Raw genomic sequence first — 13680 nt, 5'->3', positions numbered from 1 at the left:
GGGGGGGGGGGGGGGGGGGGGGGGGGGGGGGGGGGGGGGGGGGGGGGGGGGGGAGAGAGAAAAAGAAATTAATTAGCTTGACTATTTGGACAAGGCCTTTGGCGGCCAGCAGCGCACAAAAGGGAAGCCTCACACATCTGTTTACTCTTTGTCTTAGGCCTTTGGCTGGTGTATCAATTATAAAGCGACAAGGTGTGAGCATGCCTTATTGATCAGTAGCAGTGGTACAGTGGTGGCCTTGTATCTAAATCTGTTTGACAGTAAACAGATGGAGAAAGAAAGAGGAGAGAAGAGGCTGCACTGAATCTGAATTACAGCAAAATGAAGAGTACAGGGAGACCAAACAATGGAGCGAGATTTGTTTGTGATCATCACGAAAAGAGACCACAGCAGATGCATATCTCATTACAGTCCAATTTCTACAATGGCACACAGTAATGGAGAAAACATTTTTTTCCTATTATTTTCAGAGTTTGTTCAGGACACTATGTATGACTGTGTCACCATGATACTTACTGCGGTTAAGATTAGGACACTGCGTAATGTAGCCATTTGGAGCAAAAATCAACTTCACATCCTGGATAATGCCCTGGCAACACAGAGAGAAGGGTGCAGGGAAAAGACAGAGAGACAGTGATTCACATGGATTGCAAGATCATGGGATATCTCATTGGATCTAATATCCGAAAACAAGTCATATTTTCCAGTGCAAGTAGTGCACAGACCCTTCCTGACCTTGCCCATCAGTGTGGTATTTTTAGCTCAGGGTGCGCAGGTGGGAGGAAAGGTTCAAACAGGTGGGAGATTCTTTCAAATGAGGCAGCACAAAGTGAGTTGTTGGTATTTTGGTGGAAAATGGGTCTTAGACTTTGCGTTGAGAATAGATGTCTCAGAACCATCTGGTGCTCAGTTTCCACACTGGTGATTTAGTCAACAAGAGCAAACTAAATACTAGGAGCAAATTAGTACAGAAATAACATCATAATGTTTAAAATATAATAGAGCACTTAGTTAAACATCCTCTAACCAGTAGATGTGTTTAATTCGTCATCAAAAAATAACTTTTAAAGTCGATAAAGCAGGAACTCCAGTAAAGCAGTCTGCATTTATCTACAAATTATAATGAGTGATTCTTGCAGTATCTGATTTAAACTGCATGAAAAGTTTGCAGAAGTAGTAAGTAGGGCCTACATTGAAGCTGAACTATATATAGAGCATATACTGCTCTGTCAAATTTGCACAATTCACAATCAATTTAATAATAGAAAGTATTTAAAAATGTTTAATCTGCATCTTGACCCAGATCTACATTCAACTACACACAGTATAGCAATGAATTTTAAGAATGGTTTAAAAGTGCTTGTATTTTGGAAAAAAATAACACAGCAAACATTAAAAAAAATAAAATAAAATTCTATATTATTTATACAGGATCCATTCCCAACTGAAGTGAAGCACATGTACTTCACAAATAGGCAGAAGTAAATGGCCTATAACCGACAGGGTTCTCTCCATTAACAGACTGTCTGTCACTCATTCTGAATGACATGCCATCTCCAGAGGTGCAGGGCTGGTAAATAGAGAGCTTCACGATGACCACAGAGAACAATCTTGGAAAAAAGTCACCTTCTGTAATGGAAAACTGAACTTGTGAAACACTGGGGTGTCCACACACACACACACACACACACACACACACTATAATTTCACCATTCCTTCAAAGTAGCTACATCAAGCACAGTTGGCATCAACCCGTCTCTGCTTTATGTGTATTTGAAATCCATTTACAGTGCATTTGGCTGGCCTGGATGCAAATAACACCTGCCTCTATTTCACATGGAGACACCGGGAGAGGACATCTTGAGGCGAACAGGTTTGCAGCACAGATTGAGAACAAACCCACTCACAGGCTGTGTGAGCAGTGGATGGTGAAGAAGAGATTGTCAATGTCAGTCAGAATGAAAATAAAGGTGTAGATCACAGATGTCGATCCCAGTGGTGTAATATAGGGGTCCTGAACACACATCACTGACACTGATCAATAGGTAATTCCAACTGAAGTTGTAACCCCCTAACAGCATGGATTAATAAATTGAGTTGGTAGTGTTTGTCAACTTCTTCTGCCTTAAAACACAATTAATGCAGTTGCAAGGAGAGACATGTGAGACTAGCCTTTTTTGTACACAGCCGCCACAGCAGCTAATTTTAGAATGATCGAAGATGAACATTTAGACATGGCAACAAGGGAGATCATTTACAGATCATATACTTCCTCCAAACATATACATAGCATTTTATTGGGTTTAATGTAGGGTTATTGTTCATGCTTGGGAAAGGGAATGGACATAACCAGTGAGTGTCCTCACAACTGGTGTAAATGTATGTAGTTGTGTGTGTGAGAGGTGTGAACTTATGTGCTGTTTATGCATCATTTGTTTCTTTGTGTCCCCAAATGCTCACAAGTTCACTCACTGTTATTGCTGATAAAATTACCTTCATTTCGCTTGTCTGCTGGCTTTTACAGTCAGAATTCCCAGTTAGCTTGTTTATTACAGCAATAATAGGCCAGGCATGTTTGGCCAGCACTTGCCTTCAGGCAACATCGACAGAGGTCTTATCATCCTGGGAAAATCTTTATCCTGTGATTTCCTGTTTTCTGAATTTGATTATGCACAACATAACCTTTCCTTGTTCTAGCAGGGTCTGAAGACTTAACCTCCACCTGCAGTTCATCTCCCAGGACTAAACCGGTATCAACAACACTAATTTACAAGTGTGAGAGAGGGGAGACAAAAAAGAGGTGATAATGATGATTTCCCCAAATAACTAACTTACTATATTATAACTCAAACCTGAGGGGAAGGCAAGATAAACAATGTTTTAGAATGACCTCTCAAATAAGGAGCCTCACAACATCAATAGGTAAAATATACAGCACTTTTAAAGTTTAACACAAGGAAATCGAAATGTATTCCATAGTATCCTGATTTTTTCCTTTTGCCCATTCTACTTTTAGGAGTGATTAACCCCAGACTGTCCCACATTATCACTGATCATTGACATGAACAAAGCATAAACAAACCAGGAAAGAACGACATAAGGCGACACAGGGAAATCTCTCAGAACCGGGTTTGCCTTTTCCTTCATCACGCTGCATTATGTAACGTATTCAAGCTTTCCATCATTGTCCGGGGTAGATTCATTACCGTCTTGTGGTGCAACACCGAGCGTTTCACAAAAGCACCGGTTCCAAATGAGCCTGCAGTGTCCCTGAGGAGTCAGCATCCTTGGCACAATGGATTCTAGATAAAGATAATTTATTACAGTTGCTCCTTCAGACGGAGAGACTCCTGGGACGAGGAGGCACAGGGACGGGGATTGTCTCAAGCCACTGCGAGAGCTCAATATGTTTTATTTAAAGGTCTAGTTAGCTACTCTTATCATTATCCCACTCCTGAGTCCTGAATTGGACAGATTACAGCTGCTGCTTTATTTCACCTCCTATCTCCATCTGCAGTGTTACTTCTGTAGCTCTTGGCCATTTTTCCCTTTCCTTTGCTTGTGCCTCTTTATTCTTTTCTCACATTTCCCAACAAGCTCTTTACCCTTCTCTGCTTTTGACATGAGAAGACGTAAGTAGGCTCTGTTTATCCCCTTGACTTAAACAGGTTAAAGTAGGGAGCAACTGATAAAGTGTGAGGGGAATAGCAAAGAAGTAGAAGTGTAAAGTTGAACAATGTATTATGTCTCTGTCTGTCCCTCTCCATGTCTGTCTGTCCGTCCGTCTGCGTGCGTGCCTCTTATGGCCCCTGCACAGTAGGCCTGGACACTGTTAGAATATTTACAGCACATAACTCCCAGAAAAACCAACTTCTTGTTTTTAAATTTCTGTTTGTGTACAGATTGAACAAATGAGATAAAATATGTTAATTAGTTAGCTTTTGAGGTTGTGGTAGGCTATTTTTGAATGAGGAGAGAGTCAGGCTAGCTGTGCCCCCTTGTTCCCAGTACAAACTATACGACTACCAATGCACTTCAGAGAGTTTTTGTCAAACCTACTCACTTCTTTTAACAAGCATAGAGAGACAGCAGCCTCAAGCTGAAATGTAGCTAGGAAGCTAGCTATTAGGCTAATGTTAGTAAGACACTGGAACCTGATAGGAACCAAAACCATTTGTGAATCTTTCAGTGGTTATGTAATGGGTGGTGTGTTCAAGTACAATACCTATAAAAAATATTTAAAAAAGCCCACATGGACTAAACTAACTATAACTATCCCTGGAAAGTTCTTGACATGTATGAAATTATGAAAACATTAAACAATGAGTCAACTGCACAGTGAACAAAGACTTCCAAGACTACAGTAGTGGCTAAGAGTTTTGAACCTATTTTTAATTTTAGGGCTTGAAAATTTCAGTGAAATGCTATATGCAACATGAATGAATGTTGCACCAGTATGTGCAAAGAAGTATTTTCTGTGGCTATGGTGCTCTTGATGAGCAGAAGGAGATAATTACTGTAAATTAACTTTCTGACAGACTGAGCAACAGGTCACTGATTCAAGGTGTTACAAGTGCACCTGTCAGCCGACATGCCAACTTATCCCAGTGTAAATCTGAAGGGAGAATCTCCTCATCCCCACAAGCCTGTGCGCTTTTACACCATCTGTCTTTGCTGCTGACAAACACTTTTGGGCACTCCCTGCACATAGAGGGTAGACAGACTCCAAGCACGGAGCCGACCACGGGTAGGGAACTGGATGATGGAGCTGTGTCTTTTAAGACAAGAGCTATCCTCTAGAAGAAGGAGGTCCTTGAAGCCTTGATGCAGGAGGAGATGAAAGGGGGAGGGGGAACAGTGTGCTTATGTGCAGCAGCGATAGTGTCAAAGCACAGAGAGGAGAAATCATTTACACCACAGCAGGGTCTGGTGGCTAATCAATATGTTACATAGAAAAACTAAAGGGCCCATTGATTGCATGGCAGGTGGGCAGCAGAGGTGGGAATATCAAGAGCATGTGCATGTCTTTGTGACACTCCACCCTGTCCCCTCCCTGCTGCGAACACATGCAGGAGCCTGAGAAAATGAGCAGTGATTAAAAATCAACAACATTGTAATGGGCTTGGGAATAAGCCTTTCAAAGCACACAGTGAACTTTTGCAGGTCCTCTGTGAGCCCACATTACTTCTTTCTTGTATCTTCTACTTGGCTCTCCTCCCCGACACAGCCTACTGCAAATCTGGCCAATTAAACCAGTTGATCTTGAAAGTGAAGCACATTCAGGAAGACAGACAGAGTGTGTGTGTGTGTGTGTGTGTGTGTGTGTGTGTGTGTGTGTGTGTGTGTGTGTGTGTGTGTGTGTGTGTGTGTGTGTGTGGTGTCTTACCTTGAACAGGCCATGCTTGTGGCTGTGCTGGCCTAGCCACACTCCACTGCCTGGGGTGAGCTCCATCTGAGGGGGATCTATCACCCGCTCATAAATCCTGCCAACAACAAATCATAAGAGAATGTTTGGATATGATAACGACACAGACGCAAATATGTTTCTCTTTGTGTCCTGGTCTGGCAGGAACACTGATTCAATACAGCCAAATACCAGAGTAAATCCAACAGACCATGTGCATGTCCGCTCCCTGCCACCCTCCCTCTCCCTTCATGAGAAACAGAGAGTGTAGAGCAGAAGCTGCTCTCCTCAAGCATGACAGCTAGTCTCGGCCCACAGCTCTCTAACACAGTATTGATATCTGGATCTGGGATGTAGGCTGGATTAACTGCCAGACTCCTGACACAGACACAAACAGGCTTTGGCATTATCAAGACAAACATCCTCAGCGTTATTCAGCACCATTTTTTCCTGCACTGAGGTGGGCTTAACGATGCCGGTTTCTGCGAGAATATCAGAAAACAATTTGTCGGGTTTTCTCCTCCTCCTCCCAACAATATGAGTCCATGCAGAGAAGCACTCAGAGTAGCAAGCTAGTTTCTCTCTTGTTCTCTATTTCAGTTTAATTGAAAGGTTTATTACATGTTTTGATCTCTGACAGAGGAATTGCATCAATGACTTCAATTATATGGTATGCTTTACTGTGATAGTCACACGGTTGAGGAGTAAGTGAGGAGGAAATAAATCATCATGCAAAATAAAAAGTCTTCTTATTAGTGGTGGAGAGTTGAAGAAAGTGAGATTTGTAAGCCAGGAAGGTCAGCAGCTGAGCAGGTGATTGATCATGTACAAATCCCCTGCAAATACTGTACTTCACAATAATTTTCATCTTTTTGGTCTTTACCTTCAGCTCCATTAAGCAGTAGTTTTGTTACAAAGACTGAGTGAAATGACTCCTTGTGGGAAAGATAGCTAGTGCCAATAACCCCTGCAGCTCTGCAGCTTTAAAAGGTTTTGACATATGGCTGACTACTAATGGCTCTCCCCACCCCCCTTAAAACGCCAAGCTCAGACCAGCTACCGAACCCAAAGTGGAGATAAAATATTGTTCTTGAGCGGTACAGTAAAGGATTATATCGACGTCTGTCAATATTATATTGCATTTGACCAGTGGCAAGAAAATGAGCTCCACTGTGATGCCTTATGCTCATATGTTTCTGCTGCATGTGTCCTTTAAGTTACTTTAAATGGCTGTATATTAACATGTTAGCAATAAGATAATGTAAACAGCAGTATTTCAACGCTCTTCAGAGTAATTTCTGGCTACAAGTTGCCAAAGATTATTTAATGCAGCTATAATTCGCATTTAATGTTGGATGTACTGTATGTAATTTTAGTATTAATAAACTGAAAGTTACTTTGAGACATTACACAATCAGGATCAACTGAGACACTCACTGTGAAGATTATCAGCCTCTAACTGTGCGTATACTGCATTTGTTTTTGACAGATAAAAGTTGTCAATGTCAAACTAAAGACAACTTTAAATGACATACAATTTGGAAAATCTAAATATCAAACCAAAAAACATCCACAAGGTAGTTTACTTTAAAAGCAACTTTCCTTCAGTGAGAGAATTGAATCACAAAACAGTCAAAACAGCATCAGAATTAATTAAATTAAATAAATGTCTGAGTCATAGTTTTGTTTGTGTCCAAATGAGAAAAACGATGACACACAGTAATTATATGTGTTCTTTATAAGCATGCATTTTCTAAATGATTTTCTCTTTTGTAAGTAGCAGTTTGTTAATTTAATCATCTGTACACACTGTTTTATTATGTGCACACATTTTGTGATTGGTCATGCTGAAGTGCTGCAGTGCCTAAATGCTGTTTAAACTGTAGCTGTCTGATTTCATACCTGCTGGGCAAGCTGTCGCTGCGGTAGAGAATGTAGAGGTCATGTGATTATACTCTACTTTGTTTCCTCCAAACTTTGTGTCTTTGCTTCCCTCATATTCCCCTCTTGTCATATCAGCAGTGGTGAAGAGTAAGAGTTTCACACAGCGATGCCAATTAGAACGGTGATATGCTCATGGGCATATTTGAATGGTCTGACACCACAGGCAGCAGCCATCAACAGATAATTATAGAGGACATACCAGTCAACATACTGTAGTATAGTATGATTAAAAATGTTCGCCACATCGCCATGGTGCAGAATTCAAAGAGTTACAGCTACGGTTTACAGCAGAGAGAATAGAAGAGAATGTGAATAAATGTAGCCAACATTTTTTTCATCATAAAACACATTAAAAAAAAAAGAAGAAAAAAAAAACCTCTCACATACCATAGCATATCTTGCAGTATATTTTAAGTAGTTCCTGAATTGCATTCACATTTCTATCGATGCATGAGGGATACACAGGAGATCATGCACATGTAATCCAGCATTATTGTTTGTAATTTGAGCTCATTGATATAATTTCAACTGTCCACAGCTGTATCGGAGCTAAAGTTACAACTAGTACAAACTGAACTTTTACTCTTGCTGCTAGTTCACATTAAAAGCATTCAACTAGTGAAACATGGGGTGGCTTTAATTGTGGAGTAGTCGCAGCATAAGCAGTGTATCTGAGGTTAGTATTAACAGCGATTGTTCATCATAAATGCATCGATAAAAAAAAGAAAGACAACGATTTTGGGCATTTAACAGCCCATCAGTGATCTGTTGGATGAACAGCTGCAGGCACCTCCTCAGCAAGATAACTCCACCATGCTCTACTGTTCCAAAACTACTTGCTGCCATGTGCAGCATGAAATCCGATTGCGGTTGTTCATGGCATGCTGGAAGAAGGCCAATTATTGACTTATGTCTTTATTAACACAACATGGGTTTATTTGGCTGCTCTGTACACCGATATACCAGTTGCTCGTCTGTTGTATTGCTGACAAAGTAGCTAACCCTACTAGTGTTTGCTACTGCCACCCACACTTGGTGTCATGACCAGTTACCACAGTGTCACCAAATCAACCAGGACCGAAATCTTAAGGATTATAGCTTTAATGTAGGATTAGCAGTGGTGCTCTGCTTTGTCAAATCCCTTAGCATCTGCTAATCAATAAAAGCTTGTTGGATGTGGAGTGGCTTGCAGGGAATACATTATACAGTGGAACCAGATGAACCAGGCCCATCACTTCATCTATAACCAGTAAAATAGGGCAGCACTGCTCCACTTTTTACACTGCTCCTCTTAACCTTTATCAGGGTCTATGTGTATGTGAATGCAACTGAGAGCGAGAGACAGACCCACATCTCGATACAGAAGAAAGAGCCAGGCAGGTGTGGAGCGACTTGGCCATCATTCATGTGAATGGGGAGGCTGAAGCTAAGAAAAAACCTTGGGATGTGGAAAGTGCTGCATTATGGCCAGCTAGAGCTGCGGAAGCACCATATGTGGGAGACTGTATAAATCCACATCTTACTACATAACACATATTTTGTTGACAGTCTACTTCAATAAGCTGCCAGGCCACCTCGTTTCCACCGATTTACCGACTGAATTGAATAAACTACATTTAATCTTGGGCAGTCAGGATTTCAGCTATACTGGCTGGCTGGTTCCCAAGACTGTCTTTAAGCCACTGATAAGAGCAAATACATCAAAATGACAAAATAAACACTAAATAAAGCCACAAATGCTATCAAAAGCTGTGTCCATCGGACTTGAGTATTACACGTTAGAAAAGTCCCAAACTAACAGCTTTCATCTTTAAAAATTAAACAATATTTAGGTCTTGGCAGCTTCGTGGCTCCCCCTTCAAAAGAACAATTTCAATCAGAGCCTTCATTATTCAGCTCTGCCAATATCTGACAGCCACACTAAACTCCAGAGCACTTCCAATTTTCCACAAGTTGAGCTTGAGACATTTTCTGTCATGTTTGTGTCTTTCCTCTGCCAGTGAGATAAAGTCAAAAATTGGGAGTCATAGTCCCTTTTGAATCACTTGCCTCACAGTGGGACAACATTCTCAAAGCATTTAGGTTATCCTCTGCCAAAAGCACAAGCTGGGATATGTCATGTCACGTCACTGAAGGCGGGTGGGAAATTACTGGTTACTGTGGTAGTTAAGGCAGGAGGCTTTAACCAGTATCCTGCATGCTCCAAAAAAGGGCTCTAAAAAGGTGAGTGAAACTGGGGTTGGGGTGCAATTACACTTTTTCAAATCCGATTCCAGTGTAGAATCTGCTTATGAAAACTGAAAACTTTGAAATCCTTTGCCAGATTGATTTAGATTAAGCTGTTTAAAACGATGTAAAAGTAGCACTATATATAATAACTAAAACTCATGGAGCTAAATTTAAGAACTAATCCACAGACAAAACTCAAATGTGACCATATTGAAAACATATTTGGTAAGTGACTAAAAAGATACCTTAACGTTTTGTACTTTGTATTGTACTTTACTGTTTTGCATAAAAAAAGAGCACAGGCAAAAGATCTGATACAACATTTTATAAACATCACAATAAAAAAAATAAAATACAAGATGCTTTATTTCGATCCACTTTGAACTGAATGCAAAAATGGTGCAGCTATCAGAACTCAACCCCATGTGTAAGTCCAATACATAGAGTGGATGCCTTTTTCAGCATACTGGCCTTCATCAGACAAAATAACCACACATCCTGTGGACATCTAAGACATGTTTACTGGCGCATTTTCTAATACTAGTATTAATTGGATTACTATGGGGCCAGTTACAATGGTAATGTTGGAAAATTATCCAACTTTACATTTTTGCAGGTTTTCACAACTGATTCATATCTTCATATTCATACATATAATACATACAATGTGATTCATTTTATTTTGTCTGTTCTCTAATTTGGTATTTATTTATTTACATTTTAATAATGTTATAATTTTCACTTTCCCTTTAAAAAGAAATGTCTGACATCTATTTTTTTAATGTTAGTACAAGTGTAAAACACATCCAAAACAGATAATATTCTACACTGTGTAAATGTGGACAGAAATAAAGTGGAGATATATTGTGAACAAAATGTACAAGAATTACAATGAAAACCTTTCCATTGTGAATACAAATTATGGCTTACTAATTCTAAAGTGGTCATAATAATTGGGCTGATTCTCACTTACAGTCTATTTACTGAGATTGAATATAAATTCTGGCTCATTTAGATTTCTACTCTGCTGTGCAGAGAGAGAGCAACTGATCAGCACTTTGCTTATGCTGGCTGACATACTGTATATTCTGTTATACGTCTAACTGTGTCTACCTACGTATAGCTACAGTTACTGTAGTAGACCAGAATCATTTACATTACAGTAGACTCCTAGCTCAGGGGGTGATACTTAATAATAAATTGAACAGAAAAAAAACCCAACTCTCTTTCACCTTTATATCGCTGTTAGGGATGTTACAGATCACGAGAGACAGTAAACAAGCCTGGCACCACGGGGAAATGTTTATGCATAAGACCATCTCTTGGTAACACCAATATGACAGCAGTGGAAAAAGTCTCATGCAGTATAGAACTTTTTATAAGCAATACAGCAATTTGCAATTTCTGAATGGCATCACACAATGTTTAAGGTTTCAGTGTATCACATATACACAAATGCACACTCTATAATATCAGATACTGCAATGAATACAACATGTCAAATAGGAACATAAAAACAAATGTACAGTGTGTATATTTTGTGCATGGCACTATTAACCATTAGATATCAAGCACATTGTGTTTTCTCTCTAGTGCATAGTCTGTCCTTGTCTGCTTTTGTATATATTTGGTTCTCTGAGTTATTATTATTTTTTGTGAATAACTTTTGTAAAACTAGGTTTTTAAAAATGCTACAGAAATACAGGCTTACTTCAGTTTTTTATTTCAGTTTTCATAATTCTTTAAAAAAAGATAAAACAAATAGGGATGCATAACAATATCGGAATGTCATCGGTATTGGCCAATAAAGGCTTTAAAATAAAATATTAGGCTATATAGACCCATTTCTGGCTATTATAATAATTATGATTAATTATGCGCACATGACACGAGTATGATTCTTACAGCTGTGTAATACTGTGTGAAAACCTTAGCATTCAGTTCATTAATCCCTGCAGCCATCTGAAAACACCAGGACAGATATGTGCGATAAATCTGGATCATAAGTAGACTAGCTAACCCCATTATTGATGGTAAGAGGGATAGATTTTAGTGTGTAAAACACAAGCACATCTTTTTTGTCTTGGTGTTCACAAAGTAGTAAAGGACTCACAACACAAGAGTACAAACAAATTAACTTTAGAAATTGATCATAGTGTTGAGGGGTCCTTGTGTAAATGACAGATAGATTAAACAGCCACAACAGCATGAGATATCACTGATAAGGTAGAATGGATCCAATTGAAACACTAGACTTCACACATTACTCTTTATAGCAAAGCTGCAACATACGAGTTTGGGCTTTGGGGCAAGCCATGTTTGTGTGAGAATGAAGTTTATCAGTGTTTTTCACCATTCTCTCTCTCTTTCACCAGTCACATTTTATGGAACAATTCATAATTCAGTTTTATCAAGAAAATAACTGCTAGAGTGATCAATAATGAAAATTTCTTTGCAGTGAAACTCCTGTGTGAGGATGATACATTGTGCTGTGAAAGTAGAATAATGCTGTGCTGGTATTCTTTCCTCGTCTTTTCTTGACTTAAGTGAAAGCACTACTGTATATTCAGGCAGCTGTCATTGCAGCTCTGCAGCATCTACTTCTAAAAGGGCATCTGTCAGTCTCTCTCATGCTTCTTAAGTGCTGCGATTGAATCGAACTCTACCAGCTCCACTCAAACTGGAGCTCTGCCACCCACAGTGGTTAAAAGACGCCGGCATTATGCTCTGAGATGGCAGGCCTGCAATTTGAGTCAGTGCTCCCATTCATTGTTAAATCCAGTCTTCCAGTAAAAATATAAGACCTAGAAATCCCTAATAGTTGAAATATGGACAAGATGGGATTTTTTTAAAACATATTTTTAAACATCTTGGCAATACATGATGCAAACGCAGAAAAAGGGAAACTAGAACATCCACATTGATAAAGGCGAGGAAAATACTGCATGAAAATAGAGCATAACCTTATGAGACGGCAGATGCATCACGTGTAATGGATAAAATGACCCAAATTCCTTTACCCCCCTCTTGGCGCAGAGAATAAGACCTAGGTTTTAGGTTTACCTTAGGTTTTACCTACAGTATATAGATGAAGATGGAGTCTAATCTGGCTTTGTCACCCAATTCCCAAAGGAAATGTATGCCTGCTTCCTCTATGTCTGAGATATCTGTAATTACTTCACCTCGACAAAGACCTTATCTGTTGGTAGAAGCTCCTGTCCTTTTTTGATAAGACAACTACTCTAGCTGCAGATATATACCCGAGAAAAAAAACATACAGAGGCTGGTATAGTGTGTAAGTAAGCTTGTGTATGTATGTGTCCCCTGGATGTCCTTCAAGCAGGGAGTTCCTTCTCCCGAGTTGGGGCTTCTGCCCACGTGAGGTGGGTTGGACCCTGCTGTGCTCGACACAGGGGGCTACAGTAATGACACACTCCATCACTCCTTACACAAGACAACAGTGAACCCCTGACACAAGAAGGCTATTGGGGAGCCTAAAATCTGCCCCTTAAAAAAAAAGTCAAATATTTTATCAGCAGGATGGTGGAAGCCCAGGCTAATAATAGCAGAAGACTGACAGTGTTAAGGTCTCACAGACCCATGACCCATGCAACTCTTGTTGCTGTGCAAGATTTACATCCAACGGCCATGTTTAGTGCCAATGCAGGAAACAGTGAGTCTTTTATACCCCCCCAAACACAAGTTTAGTTATTTGATGTTGGTGCATCTGTTTGCATTTTATTTCTTTTGGATTTCAATGTGCAAACGAAATGCTTAGTAATTATCCAGAATTTACACAGAAAAAAAAAAATGCATCAAGATTCTGAATTGTAATCAAATCGAATCGTGAGGTGCAGAGAGGTTCTCATTCCTACTGCCCAAACAGTGTTCCCATTCAATTACTTTAAAATGCCTTTTAATAGGCTACGTTTTGTGAAGTGGTTGTCTTTAATTGTCCACTGCATCTGTTAGGGCCTGTCCATAGGCTCGCCATTCATCTGTGACAACATCTGAGCCTCTTCTTACACGATGTTGGTCGGCAACAGGTCTTCTCTTGAGCGATCTTTCACCACCCTGGCAACGACTTTTCTTGATGTAATCAT

At 39.8% G+C, this 13680-nt stretch overlaps 1 protein-coding gene across 2 annotated transcripts in view; it reads right to left on the bottom strand.

The window, feature by feature from the left end:
- Window positions 1–13680, bottom strand: part of LOC123958845 (protein kinase C-binding protein NELL1-like) — a 282963-nt gene that overhangs the window by 177020 nt on the left and 92263 nt on the right. For both annotated transcript variants that reach the window (XM_046032522.1, XM_046032521.1), the window contains exons 5-6: window positions 5387–5483; window positions 517–589 (exon numbers count right to left, since the gene is read on the bottom strand). In XM_046032522.1, coding sequence (XP_045888478.1) covers window positions 517–589; window positions 5387–5483 — 170 coding nt within the window. The remainder of the gene's footprint in view (window positions 1–516; window positions 590–5386; window positions 5484–13680) is intronic.

This window comes from Micropterus dolomieu, linkage group LG20 (genome assembly GCF_021292245.1).
Source record: "Micropterus dolomieu isolate WLL.071019.BEF.003 ecotype Adirondacks linkage group LG20, ASM2129224v1, whole genome shotgun sequence".
In the NCBI taxonomy this organism is placed as follows: Eukaryota; Metazoa; Chordata; class Actinopteri; order Centrarchiformes; family Centrarchidae; genus Micropterus; species Micropterus dolomieu.
The sequence above is the reverse complement of the archived record's forward strand: the minus strand, read 5'-3'. Positions and strand labels throughout refer to the sequence as shown.